This window comes from Heteronotia binoei, chromosome 21 (assembly GCF_032191835.1).
Source record: "Heteronotia binoei isolate CCM8104 ecotype False Entrance Well chromosome 21, APGP_CSIRO_Hbin_v1, whole genome shotgun sequence".
Taxonomy (NCBI): Eukaryota; Metazoa; Chordata; class Lepidosauria; order Squamata; family Gekkonidae; genus Heteronotia; species Heteronotia binoei.
Window position 1 is genome coordinate 4,032,758 of NC_083243.1, and position 14,125 is coordinate 4,046,882.

Genomic DNA, 14,125 nt, shown 5'->3' on the forward strand with positions numbered 1-14,125 from the left:
ATAGTGGCCAACCAGATACCCCAAAGGGAGGACAAGAAACAAGGCACAGAAGCCTTCCCCAGATGTTGCCTCCTGGCCCTGGGATCCAGAGGTTTGCTGCCTCCGAAGGTAGAGGTAACAAAGACAGCCAACCACATCTCCAGATGTGAGCAGGAGCTCCCATGAGCCAGGTCTGTCTTCTACCTGGAGAGACGCTAAGGTCCCTTGGAGGGGAGGGGGTTGTGGGCCACGCCCACCACAGCAGGAGGCTCACCTGTGGCCGCGGGTGGCCGGTCACCAGGCACGTCAGCTCCAGCGTCTCTCCTTCGCGGATCGTGTACACTCGCTCCGAGTAGCGCTCCTCCTCAATGTTGCAGGCCAGGCCTGAGTGGATGATCCTCACCGTGGGCGGGGCTGCCAAACCAACCAGAAAGAAAAGGTCATTAGATAAGAGCTCCCGTCCATGGGCTCCCCGTCCCCCATCTCTCCAAGCTGGCATGTTTGCGGAAGACACTTCACAGACATGGTTTATTGGTGATCAGGGATAAGAACATAAGAGAAGCCATGTTGGATCAGGCCAATGGCCCATCCAATCCAACGCTCTGTGTCACACAAAGGCCAAAAAACCCAGGTGCCATCAGGAGGTCCGCCAGCGGGGCCAGGACACTAGAAGCCCTCCCACTGTTGCTCCCCACAAGCACCAAGAATATGAGAATGTAAGAGAAGCCATGTTGGATCAGGCCAATGGCCCATCCAGTCCAACACTCTGTGGCCAAAAAACCCCAGGTGCCATCAGGAGGTCTATCAGTGGGGCCAGGACACTAGAAGTCCTCCTACTGTTGCCGTGCAAGCACCAAGAATACAAAGCTTCCCTGCCCCAAACATAAGAACATAAGAGAAGCCATGTTGGAGCAGGCCAGTGGCCCATCCAGTCCAACACTCTGTGTCACATAAGAACATAAGAGAAGCCATGTTGGATAAGGCCAATGGCCCTTCCAGTCCAACACTCTGTGTCACACAGTGGCAACCCGCCCTCCCAGCGCCATCAGGAGGTCCACCAGTGGGACCAGGACACTAGAAGCCCTCCTATTGTTGCCCCCCCCCAAGCACCAAGAATATAAAGCATCACTGCCACAGACATAAGAAGATGAGAGAAGCCATGTTGGATCAGGGCAGCGGCCCCTCCAGTCCAACGTTCTGTGTCACACAGTGGCCAGAAAAACCAGGTGCCACCAGGAAGTCCATCAATGGGGCTAGGACACTAGATGCCCTCCCACTGTGTCCCCCAAGCACCAAGAATGCAGAGCATCCCTTCCCCCAGACAGAGAGTCCCATCTGTACTTTGCTGTGGCTAGTAGCCACTGCTGGACCTCTGTTCCATCTGTTTATCCAATCCCCTCTTGAAGCTGGCTATGCTTGTCGCTGCCACCACCTCCTGTGGCAGTGAATTCCACACGTTAATCACCCTTTGGGATTGAGGTGGGAGGAACAAGGCCATGTGAGGAGAAGGCCGCATGGATACAATCCCCCCCATAAACACACACACAGAACTCAGGGGTTAGTCCACCCTGCTTTCTATACAGCCAGTTTGGTGTAGTGGTTAAGTGTGCGGACTCTTATCTGGGAGAACCGGGTTTGATTCCCCACTCCTCCACTTGAACCTGCTGGAATGGCCTTGGGTCAGCCATAGCTCTGGCAGAAGTTGTCCTTGAAAGGGCAGCTGCTGTGAGAGCCCTCTCCAGCCCCACCCGCCCCACAGGGTGTCTGTTGTGGGGAGGAAGGGAAAGGAGGCTGTGAGCGCTCTGAGACTCTTCGGAGTGGAGGGCGGGATATAAATCCAATATCTTCATCTACCTCACAGGGTGTCTATTGTGGGGAGGAAGGGAAAGGAGAATGTGAGCCGCTCTGAGACTCTTCGGAGTGGAGGGCGGGATATAAATCCAATATCTTCATCTACCTCACAGGGTGTCTGTTGTGGGGGAGGAAGGGAAAGGAGATTGTGAGCCGCTCTGAGACTCTTCGGAGTGGAGGGCGGGATATAAATCCAATATCTTCTTCTTCTTCTACCTGTTCTCTGTATGGGATTAAAGTAGGAGTTCAATAGCACCTTTAAGACCAACGAAGTTTTATTCAGAATGGCAGCTTTCGCTATGCATATGGACTTCATCAGACGATGGAATGGGGCACAGGGAGCAGAGCGATTTATAGCAGGTAGGCGGTGGTTAAGAATGCAAAGTGGTATAAAGTTAGAATCCAATGGCAAAATAGTGACACTTAACAAATTGAAAGAACATTCGGTCTGGATAGCAATTGCGTGGGAAAAAGATAAAAGGCTGCAATCGCACACCCTAAATACTGCCAGTTCACTTTCAATGCACTTTTCAACTGGATTTTATTGGTGAACCATCCAAACCCAGTTGGGAGGTGTCTTGGAAGTGGCTTGGAAGAGCATTATTTAGGGTGTGTGATTGCAGCCCAACAGTAACAATGTCAGAATGGGGGAATAAATGTCTGTTAATTACTCTATCCCTACCGAGTCTGGGTTAAAATGAGGACATTTCTTTCTCAGAGGGTTTTCCTGTCAACCTAATTTACTTTTTAACATGTAACACACATATACACATCATTCTAGTTTGCCATTAGAGAAAAGGGAAGGGAAAAGGAAAGGTCCCCTGTGCAAGCACCAGTCGTCTCCGAATCTGGGGGTGACGTTGCTTTCACGACGTTTTCACGGCAGACTTTTAACGGGGTGGTTTGCCATTGCCTTCCCCAGTCATCTACGCTTCCCCCCCCAGCAAGCTGGGGACTCATATGACCGACCTCGGAAGGATGGAAGGCTGAGTCAACCTCGAGCCGGCTACCTGAACCCAGCTTCCACCGGGGATCAAACTCAGGTCGTGAGCAGAGCTTAGGACTGCAGGACTGCAGCTTTAACACTCTGTGCCACAGGGCTCTTTATCTAATGGAAAAGGAACAGAAAGGTCCCCTGTGCAAGCACCAGTCGTTTCTGACTCTGTGGTAACGTTGTTTTCACAGCAGACTTTTTATGGGATGATTTGCCATTGCCTTCCCCAGTCATCTACACTTCCCCCCCAGCAAGCTGGGGACTCATTTGACCAACCTCGGAAGGATGGAAGGCTGAGTCAACCTCGAGCCAGCTACCTGAAAACCCAGCTTCCGCCGGGGACCGAACTCAGGTCATGAGCAGAGCTTAGGACTGCAGTACTGCAGTGGCAGTGAATTCCACATGTTAATCCTTTTATCCATTTTATCCATTTTAACCTGTCTGCTCAGTAATTTCATCGAATGCCCACGAGTTCTTGTATTTTGAGAAAGGGAGAAAAGTACTTCTTTCTCTACTTTCTCCATATATATATATATATATATATATATACAGCTTCTGTTGATCTGCTCAGACTGGCAGTTGGAGGTTTTTCGTCTCCCCCGCCTACCTGATCCTTTTAACCGGGAACGCCTGGGATGGAAGCTGGGGCCTTCCATGTGCTGCCGTCTTTCTTTCTCTCAGCCACGACCCCCCCGTCAGTTTCCACAAAAACTAAGGAGATGCAAAGACGCTGCCAATTCAAACTGGCTGGCAGCCATTGGTGTCACAGGGGGCTACTCAGACGAACACGGAAGGGGTATGTGTTTGTTAAACCATGGCATTTATTGGTGACTGATTCATAGGATTTGGAATTGATCTAATTGTCTACTTAAAGAGACGACTGCTGAGCAGAACGGTTACGCTGCGAGGATGGGGGGAGCAGAAGTCAATTGGGCAGGCTCGGAATAAAGGTCAAGGTAGTCCCCTGTGCAAGCACCGGTCGTTTCTGACTCTGGGGTGACGTCACATCACGTTTTCACAGCAGACTTTTTACGGGGTGGTTTGCCATTGCCTTCCCCAGCCTTTTACACTTTCCCCCCAGCAAGCTGGGGACTCATTTGACCGACCTCGGAAGGAAGGAAGGCTGAGTCAACCTTGAGCTGGCTACCTGAAAACCCAGCTTCTGCTGGGGATCGAACTCAGGTCGTCAGCAGAGCTTAGGACTGCAGTACTACAGCTTTAACGCTCTGTGCCACGGGGCCCTGTCTACAGGGGGAAAGGAAAAGGAAAGGAAAGGTCCCCTGTGCAAGCACTAGTCGTTTCCGACTCTGGGGTGACGTTGCTTTCACAACGTTTTCATGGCAGACTTTTTAAGGGGTGGTTTGCCATTGCCTTCCCCAGTCATCTACACTCCCCCCCAGCAATCTGGGGACTCATTTTACCGACTTCAGAAGGATGGAAGGCTGAGTCAACCTCGAGCTGGCTACCTGAACCCAGCTTCCATTGGGATTGAACTCTGCACAGCTGCAAAAAGTCAACTGCGCTGCACGCACCACTATTGATGGAGTGAGCGATTTAAGGCATTTCTTAGTCACCTTTCTACCTTTTAGGAACTCCAGGCAGCTTACAAGGTAAACAACAGTGAAATGAAATGCAGGTGTGTAAAGAGCCGTCACGTCGCCGGTGACTTTTGCCAACCCCTGCAAGGGGCTCTCCAGGCAAGTGAGGAGCAGAGGTGTTTTGGCATTGGCTGCCTCTTCAGAGCCTTCCTTGGTGGTCTTCCAGCCAAGAATCGACATTGCTGAGCTTCAAACATATGGCCAGATATGGTGCTTCCAACGTATGGCAAGAAAAAGAGTACAGATTTATACCCTGCCCTTCTCTCTGAATCAGAGACTCAGAGGGGCTTACAATCTCCTATATCTTCTCCCCCCACAACAGATACCCTGTGAAATGGGTGGGGCTGAGAAAGCTCTGACAGAAGCTGCCCTTTCAAGGACAACTCCTACAAGAGCTATGGCTGACCCAGGGCCATTCCAGCAGCTGCAAGTGGAGGAGTGGGGAATCAAAACCGGTTCTCCCAGATAAGAACCCGTGCACTTAACCACTACACCAGACTGGGAACGTATGGTGCTACTGGACGCTTTACTGTTTTGCAGCAACAGAACTAATCCAGCTAACCCCACTGGATCTAGGAACAATCCAGTGGAATTAGAATCCTTGAATCCGAGATCGAATCTGACATGCGAAAGTTTGCTCTGGACAATTTTTTTGTCAGTCTTTCAAGTGCTGTCCTTCTTTTATCATAGGTGCAGTCCAAGGTGCCCAGAAGCGGAAAGTTTGCTCAACTAATCCAGTTTGGTGCAGTGGTTAAGTGTGCGGACTCTTAACTGGGAGAACCGGGTTTGATTCCCCACTCCTCCACTTGCACCTGCTGGAATGGCCTTGGGTCAGCCAGAGCTCTGGCAGAGGTTGTCCTTGAAAGGGCAGCTGCTGTGAGAGCCCTCTCAGCCCCACCCACCTCACAGGGTGTCTGTTGTGGGGAAGGGAAAGGAGATTGTGAGCCACTCTGAGACTCTTCAGAGTGGAGGGCGGGATATAAATCCAATATCTTCATCTACCTCACAGGGTGTCTGTTGTGGGGGAGGAAGGGGAAGGAGATTGTGAGCCGCTCTGAGACTCTTCGGAGTGGAGGGCGGGATATAAAACCAATATCTTCATCTACCTGACAGGGTGTCTGTTGGGGGGGGGGGAGGAAGGGAAAGGAGATTGTGAGCCGATCTGGGACCCTTCGGAGTGGAGGGCGGGATATAAATCCAATATCTCCATATACCTCACAGGGTGCCTGTTGTGGGGGGGGGGGGAGGTAAAGGAGATTGTGAGCCGCTCTGAGACTCTTTGGAGTGGAGGGCGGGATATAAATCCAATATCTCCATATACCTCACAGGGTGCCTGTTGTGGGGCGGGGGGAGGTAAAGGAGATTGTGAGCCGCTCTGAGACTCTTTGGAGTGGAGGGCGGGATATAAATCCAGTATCTTCATCTACCTCACAGGGTGTCTGGTGTGTGTGTGTGTGGGGGGGGAGGTAAAGGAGATTGTGAGCCGCTCTGAGACTCTTCGGAGTGGAGGGCGGGATATAAATCCAATATCTTCATCTACCTCACAGGGTGTCTGTTGTGGGGGAGGAAGGTAAAGGAGATTGTGAGCCGCTCTGAGACTCTTCGGAGTGGAGGGCGGGATATAAATCCAATATTTTCATCTACCTCACAGGGTGTCTGTTGTGGGGAGGAAGGTAAAGGAGATTGTGAGCCGCTCTGAGACTCTTCGGAGTGGAGGGGGGGATATAAATCCAATATCTTCATCTACCTCACAGGGTGTCTGTTGTGGGGGGGGGAAGGGAAAGGAGATTGTGAGCCGCTCTGAGACTCTTCGGAATGGAGGGCGGGATATAAATCCAATATCTTCTTCTTCTTCTTTTAGGCCTAAAGTTTATTTTTAAAATAAGTGAGGTTTCTTATTCTTTCAACCAGAGGTGTGGCCTTTTCTCCCCCCCCCCCCCAACCCAGGTCATCTCTGCCTGCAAATTGAATCGGGAAGCCCAGCTGCAAGTAGGGAGGCCCAAACGCGATCGGTGCCCGTGTGCCCGCTGCCATGCAACATCCATCATCGTTTCATTAATCCCCAACAACCCCCTGAAGAAGACTTTACTTTCTTAATTTTAACTCAAGACATTTTGGGCTTAATTTACAAAAATAATAATAAGTTTTCGTTATTGTTCTTTTTTATTACATGTATGGCTCGGAATGTATTAGCTTGCTCATTAAGCAAACAAAGCATTTTAATGAAGACAATAAAATTAAGTGTTTGGTACTCTGGGACCAATACGAGCCTCTCTTTATGCGTGTCGACACCAACAGTCGCATCACCATCCGCAGGATATAACGTTTGTTTGTTGGGGGTGTCTGAGCATGCTGGGGGAACTCATCAGTTTCAAAGACACAAACTTACTTCGCAAAATAATCATAATCATCTCTGTGCTTCCCCGGTATTTGACCAGAAGAATCGCTGAGTGAAGGGAAACCAGGACAAATTCATCCTGAAAAGTGCACACAGAACATATAAAGAGCCCTGCTGGATCAGACCAGTGAGGGTCCATCTAGTCCAGCCTCCTGTCTCACACAGTGGCCAGCCCGTTCCTCTGGAGGGCCAACAACAGGGCAGAGAGGTGTGAGGCCTTCATAAGAACAACAGGAAAGCCCAGCTGGATCAGACCATTGAGGGTCCGTCTAGTCATAGAATCACAGAATCATAGAGTTGGAAAGGACCTCCGGGGTCATCTAGTCCAACCCCCTGCACAATGCAGAATGCAGAACACCCACAAACACCTCCCACTAAAATCACAGGATCTTCATTGCTGCCAGATGGCCATCTAGCCTCTGTTTAAAAAACCTCCAAGGAAGGAGAGCCCACCACCTCCCGAGGAAGCCTGTTCCACTGAGGAATCACTCTCACGGTCAGGAAGTTCTTCCTGATGTTGAGCCAGAAACTCTTTTAATTTCAACCCATTGGTCCTATCTTCTGGGCCACAGAAAACAATTCCACACCATCCTCTATAGGACTGTCCTTCAAGGACTTGAAGATGGTGATCAGATCACCTCTCAGCCACCTCCTCTCCAGGCTAAACATGCCCAGCTCCTTCAACCTTTCTTCAGAGGACTTGGTCTCCAGACCCCTCCAGACTCCTCACCATTGCCCTCCTCTGGACCCGTTCCAGCTTGTCTAGATCCTTCTTAAAATGTGGTGCCCAAAACTGAACACAATACTCCAGGTGAGGTCTTACCAGAGGACTTACCCCCTCTCATGGAGGTTGCAGTGCATTGTGGACTTTGTAGTCTTTAAGCATTGCAGTTGTCAGTTTAAGTATAGCAGCTGGATTGTTTGCCAGATTATGATAGCCTAGATATTTTTGAATGGAAGGGTTGCAGTGTCACACACAAGTACTGAGGAGGTGGGTCTGGCTCCTGTGCCGGTAAAAGCCCCTGCTCATTCACAGGGATCAATGCCAGGTTCTGAGAAGGGAAATCCTCCTTGGCTACCTGATACTCATAGGCAAGAAGGACAGCCTCAAGACCATTAGAGCGGTTCCTCAGTGGAACAGGCTTCTTCTCGGGAGGTGGTGGCCTCTCCTTCCTTGGAGGTTTTAAGCAGAGGCTAGATGGCCATCTGACAGCAATGAAGATCCTGTGAATTTAGGGGGAGGTGTTTGTGGGTTTCCTGCATTGTGCAGGGGGTTGGACTTGATGACCCTGGAGGTCCCTTCCAACTCTAGGATTCTTCAGGAGGTGGTGGCCTCTCCTTCCGGGGAGGTTTTTAAACAGAGACTAGATGGCCCTCTGACAGCAACGCAGTTCCTGTGAATTTAGGGGGAGGTATTTGTGAGTTTCCTTCGTTGTGCAGGGGTTTGGACTCGATGACCCTGGAGGTCCCTTCCAACTCTATGATTGTGAGCCACCCTGAGCCTGCCCTGGCGGGGAGGGCGGGATACAAATAAAAAGTATTATTATTATTATTCTAAGACCATTGCAATGCTTAAAGAATACAAAGTCCGTAACGCACCGCAACCTCCATGAGGGAAGCATGCATTTGCCAAAATGCCCTAGGCCTTCTTTTAAACGGACAATGCTGAAGGGAGCAACTGCTGATCAGAATTCCCCGAAAAGTTTATTAGGCTGCTCAATTCTCCATAGAAATGCCAGAGACTGAAAAAAATCGACCTTCAGGATTTAATTCCTTCTGTAGAATTTCTATCTCTGCTTTATATACCCAACGGCATCTCTATCCATTAATCTATGCAAATGACAAGAAAAAAAAACCCATCACAGGAACAGAGACATTTCTCATTATTTCGAATATTTCTCCCATTGCCTGACCGTTTCGGCAGAAGAAAAAAATAAAAATAAAATAAAAGTATCCAGAACAATTGGACGAGACAGATCGCCAGAGATCTCTGTTGTGAGCCACAATCAAGAGCCCGGCATTCGGGCCCCTGTGGTTTCTGCGCTTGGCTTTTTATGGTTCAGGAGATCTCGCATCATTACGAAATGTCACTTTCTTCCCACTCCTGGAAAAAAGCATCACTGGGGTTCCTCCCGAGAGAAGCCGGCCTGCATTAAATGCCAGAGAAGAGAGGCCCAGTAATATACTGTCTGGCGTTTACAGGGCGAAGTGGCATTTGGGAAGAATTCATCTCCGAGTTAGTCCTAGTAAAAGCAGCAGGAAAGAAGCCATAAAAGGTCGGTTCCTTGGGAGTAACAGCGGATAAGGCCTATACAGGGAGGAGTTCAAAGCAGAGAGCTAAAGATTTCTCTAATTCAATACGGGAATGCACAGCTCCCTCTCCCCCCCACACACACACACTCCCCCTCTCCCTCTGGCTTTGCTGACTTCCCCCCTCCCTCCGCCTGTCATCTATCACCACTACTCCCCAGATCCCCAGAACGGCCATGTTTGCTCACTGACTTCAAATGTGTGTGTTCCCCATCACATCACTGATGACTAGGGTTGCCAAGTCCAATTAAAGAAATATCTGGGGACTTTGGGGGTGGAGCCAGGAGACATTGGGGTGGAGCCAGGAACAAGGCTGTGACAAGCATCATTGAACTCCAAAGGGAGTCCTGGCCATCACATTTAAAGGGACCGCACACCTTTTTAATGCTTTCCTGCCATTGGAAATAATGTAGGATAGGGGCACCTTATATGGGGGCTCACAGAATTGGACCCCTTTTCCAATCTTTTTGAAACTTGGGGGGTATTTTGTGAAGAGGTACTGGATGCTATCCTGCAAATTTGGTGCCTCTGCCTCAAAAAGCAGCCCCCCTCCAGAGCCCCGGATACCCGGTGATTGATTCTCCACTATTTCCTATGAGCATACGTCTCCAAAGTTCCCTGCAGACATTTCCCTCCCCACCTTGATTTCTGATGACCCTGAAGTGGGGGGAGGGCCTCCAAACCAGGGGATCCCCTGCCCCCACCTGGGGATTGTCAACCCTACAGATGACTTATGGCACACACGCACACACACACACACACACAAGAGGTCTTCAGAACAAGGGATGTTCAGAGGTGGTTTGCCATTGACTGCCTCTGCCACTGGTTCTGTCAGTGAAACAACAACAACAACAAAATTTTATTTGTATCCCGCCCTCCCCGCCAGAGCAGGCTCAGGGCGGCTAACAACACAATTGAAAGGCAAGCAACCTTAATTCTGGCAGTTACTGGCTCTCCCTACTGTCCCATTGGCTGAGTTGCCTGTCCCACCGATTCACAGGGGAGAGAAAGAAAACCTTCCTTCAATTGGCTGAGGGAGGGAGGAGGAGGGAGACAGCCAAAGAAAGAGAGCGGCTGTTGATCTGAGAAGTCTCCCTCCATGCCTCTGAGGCAGAACACATTGGGGCCAGTCCTGACGGGTGGGAAGTTCCTGGAGATTGTGTGGAGATTGAGGAGGGCATAGGGGTTAGGGCTTCAGATTGGAGTCTGCTGGACCCAGGTCCTTGCTGTAGAAACTGACTGGGTGATTTCAGACTCGTCACGGACTTCCAGCCTAACCCACCTCACAGGGTTGTGAGAGGAGAATGATGCAAGCTGCTTTGGTTCTCCCACCCCTCACTCCCACCGGTGGAGAAAGACAGCCTACGCAGAGGCTGCCAGGAGGGGGAAGGTGACGGAAAGCTGAAGTCAGAGGGCCCGATAAAGGGAAGGAGATAGGGTTGCCAACTCCAGGTTAGGAAATTCCAGGAAATCTAAGGGGTGAGGCCTGGAGAGAGTGGGGCTTGAGGAAAGGGACCTCAGACAGGTACAGTGCCGTTTCCTCATGGGGAACCTCTGTTGCCAATCTCCAGGTGAGAGCTGGAGAGCCCTCAGAGTTACAACTGTTCTCCAGATGGCAGAGATCAGCTCCCCTTGAGGAGGCGGGGGGAGTGCATTCCTTCACTTAGGTGGGTGAGAAGACAACAAAAGTGGGAGGGGGCACTCCGCCAGAGCCTCCTTCTAGAGCCCGTTGGATTTTTCTTCACAGCAGGCCTTATTCCTAGTTTATAAAAACATTTTAACAACTCTGTTTGTCCACAAATATTTGAGAAACTCAACCCAATTCAGGGTTGCCAACTCCAGTTTGGGAAATATGCGGAGATTTGGTGATAGAAACATAGAATCCCAGAATTGGAAGGGACCTCCAGGGTCACTTTAGTGTAGTGGTTTGGTGTAGTGGTAAAGTGCGCGGACTCTTATCTGGGAGAACTGGGTTTGATCCCCCACTCCTCCACTTGCAGCTGCTGGAATGGCTTTGGGTCAGCTGTAGCTCTCGCAGAGTTGTCCTTGAATGAGCAGCTGCTGTGAGAGCTCTCTAAGCCCCACCCACCTCACAGAGTGTCTGTTGTGGGGGCGGAAGGGAAAGGAGATTGCAGGCCGCTCTGAGACTCTGTCCATGAAAGGGCAGTTTCTGGGAGAGCTCTCTCAGCCCCACCCACCTCACAGGGCGTCTGTTGTGGGGTGGGGAGGTCAGCTGCTCTGAGACTCTGAGATTCGGAGTGGAAGGCGGGATATAAATCCAATATCATCATTATCATTATCATCACCACCACCTAGTCCAACCCCCTGTACAATGCAGGAAACTCACAAATACCTCCCCCTCAATTCACAGAAGCCTAAAGAGGGTGGGGCTGGAGGAGGGGAGGGGCCTCGCAGGGTGCAATGCCGCAGAGCCCCTCCCCCAAAGCAGCCATTCTCTCCAAGGAAACTGATCTCCGTAGCCTAGACACCAGCGGAAATTCCGTGAGGTCTCCAGCCACCCCCTGGAGATTGGTAAGCGGTAACTCTTCAGCCCAGAAATGCCAGAGAGCTTGCAGCAGAGGAAGGCAGGGGCCAAGAAGCCTGAACTGGAATTCAACAAAGGCACAGCCAAGAGAAGAGAGCTCCACACCCAGATTTGGAGTCTCCGCCCCCCCCTCTCAAGCCACACCCACTGCAGCCGAGGCCCAGCCTCAAGGGGGTGCCGGTGAAAGCAGTGAAGATCCTGTGAATTTAGGCAGGCAATGAAGCTGATTGGCAGTAGGTTCAGGATGGACAAAAGGAAAATCTCCTTTACACAGAGAGAGATTCAAATGTCGAACTGGTTGCCAGGGGGATGCTGTGATGGCCGCAGGAAAAAACAGCTTTAAAGGGGAACTGGATGGATCCATGGAGGAGATGTCTATCAATTGGTACTAGTCGTGGGGAATACAAGGGACCTCCACGTTCAGCGGCACTAAGCCTCTGCAACACACAGCGAGGCGAGAAGGCCTCAGCCTCTATGCCCCATTGTTGGTCCTCCGGAGGAACTGGTTGGCCGCTGTGCGAGACAGGAGGCTGGACTAGATGGACCCTCACTGGTCTGATCCAACAGGGCTCTTCCGATGTTCTTATGAAGGTCTCTGCCTCCATGCCCTGTTGTTGGCCCTCCAGAGGAACTAGTTGGCCACTGTGTGAGACAGGATGCTGGACTAGGTGGACCCTCACCGCTCTGATCCAGCAGGGCTCTTCTGATGTTCTTATAAAGGTCTCGGCCTCCATGCCCTGTTGTTGGCCCTCCAGAAGAACTGGTTGGCCACTGTGTGAGACAGGAGGCTGGACTAGACGGACTTTTACTAGTCTGATCCAGCAAGGCTCTTCTGATGTTCTTCTCAGAGGAAGGCCTTGGCTTCTCTGCTCTGTTGTTGGCCCTCCAGAGGAATTGGTTGGACTAGATGGACCCTCCCTGGTCTGATCCAGCAGGGCTCTTCTGATGTTCTTATGAAGGCCTCGGCTAGGGTTGCCAATCCCCAGGTGGGGGCAGGGGATCCCCCGGTTTGGAGGCCCTCCCCCCACTTCAGGGTCGTCAGAAAGCGGGGGGGGGGGGAGGAGGAGCGGGAAGGAAATGTCTGCTGGGAACTCTAATATTCCCTATGGAGATTTATTCCCATAGAAAATAATGGAGAATTGATCGGCGGGTATCTGGAGCTCTGGGGGGGCTGTTTTTTGGGGTAGAGGCACCAATTTTTCCATACAGCATCTAATGCCTCTCTCCAAAATAATCCCCAAGTTTCAAAACGGTTGGACCAGGGGGTCCAATTCAATGAGCCCCCAAAGAAGTTGCCCCTATCCTTGAAAAGGTGTGCCGTCCCTTTAAATGTGATGGCCAGAACTCCCTTTGGAGTTCAATTATGCTTATCACAGCCTTGATCTTGGCTCCATCCCCAGTGTCTCCTGGCTCCACCCCCAAAGTCCCCAGATATTTCTTGAACTGGAATTGGCAACCCTAGCCTCGGCCTCCCTGCCCTGTTGATGGCCTTCCAGAGGAACTGGTTGGCCTCTGTGTGAGACAGGAGGCTGGACTAGATGGACCCTCATTGGTCTGATCCAGCAGGGCTCTTCTGATGTTCTTTGGAAGGCCTCAGCCTCTCTGCTCTGTTGCTGGCCCTCCAAAGGAACTGGTTGGCCTCTGTGTGAGACAGGATGCTGGACTAGATGGACCCTCACCGGTCTGATCCAGCAGGGCTCTTCTGATGTTCTTTGGAAGGCCTCAGCCTCTCTGCTCTGTTGCTGGCCCTCCAAAGGAACTGGTTGGCCTCTGTGTGAGACAGGAGGCTGGACTAGATGGACCCTCACTGGTCTGACCCAGCAGGGCTCTTCTGATGTTCTTTGGAAGGCCTCAGCCTCTCTGCTCTGTTGCTGGCCCTCCAAAGGAACTGGCTGGCCACTGTGTGAGACAGGAGGCTGGACTAGATGGACCCTCCCTGGTCTGATCCAGCAGGGCTCTTCTGATATTCTTCTAAGGGGAAGGCCTCAGCCTCTCTGCAGGGACAGCTTTGCTGGGTCCTTGGTGATTTGAGCCTTCCATCTGCCCCCATTCAACATTCCTGAGAATGGAGCCAACTGCACTGGCTCGAGCTGTCCCTGGGCTCCAGTGAGTTCATGGTGTATCCCGGGGGGGGGGCTCATTCTCCTGTGCCAGGAGGATCAAGCCAGCTGCAAGGGAGGCTGGGAGGAGCTCTTTCCGGGTTGCTCCCCTCCGGTTTCTTCAACAGCCGCCCTCTGCATCCGGGAAGCCGCTTCAACAGGCTCAGCAAACCGAAACACGCTCCAGGCAATTTATTGACACGGTGCAACCGCTGTGCAGAGAGAGAAGTTGATACATCTCCGGCGTTCCGTCTGGGGAGCCCTCAAAATGCCACTGAGCTAAGAGATGGAGGCAGGCGTCCAGATGGATTTGAGGGGAAGGGGGCAGAAGCCGAAGGGGGGCGCCGGGGC

General features: G+C 51.4%; 1 protein-coding gene across 1 annotated transcript in view; it reads right to left on the bottom strand.

The window, feature by feature from the left end:
- MDGA2 (MAM domain containing glycosylphosphatidylinositol anchor 2) overlaps positions 1-14,125 on the bottom strand; it is a 713,433-nt gene that overhangs the window by 488,803 nt on the left and 210,505 nt on the right. Inside the window, exon 2 of the mRNA XM_060261373.1 lies at positions 254-393. Within this exon, the coding sequence (XP_060117356.1) occupies positions 254-393 (140 nt within the window). The remainder of the gene's footprint in view (positions 1-253; positions 394-14,125) is intronic.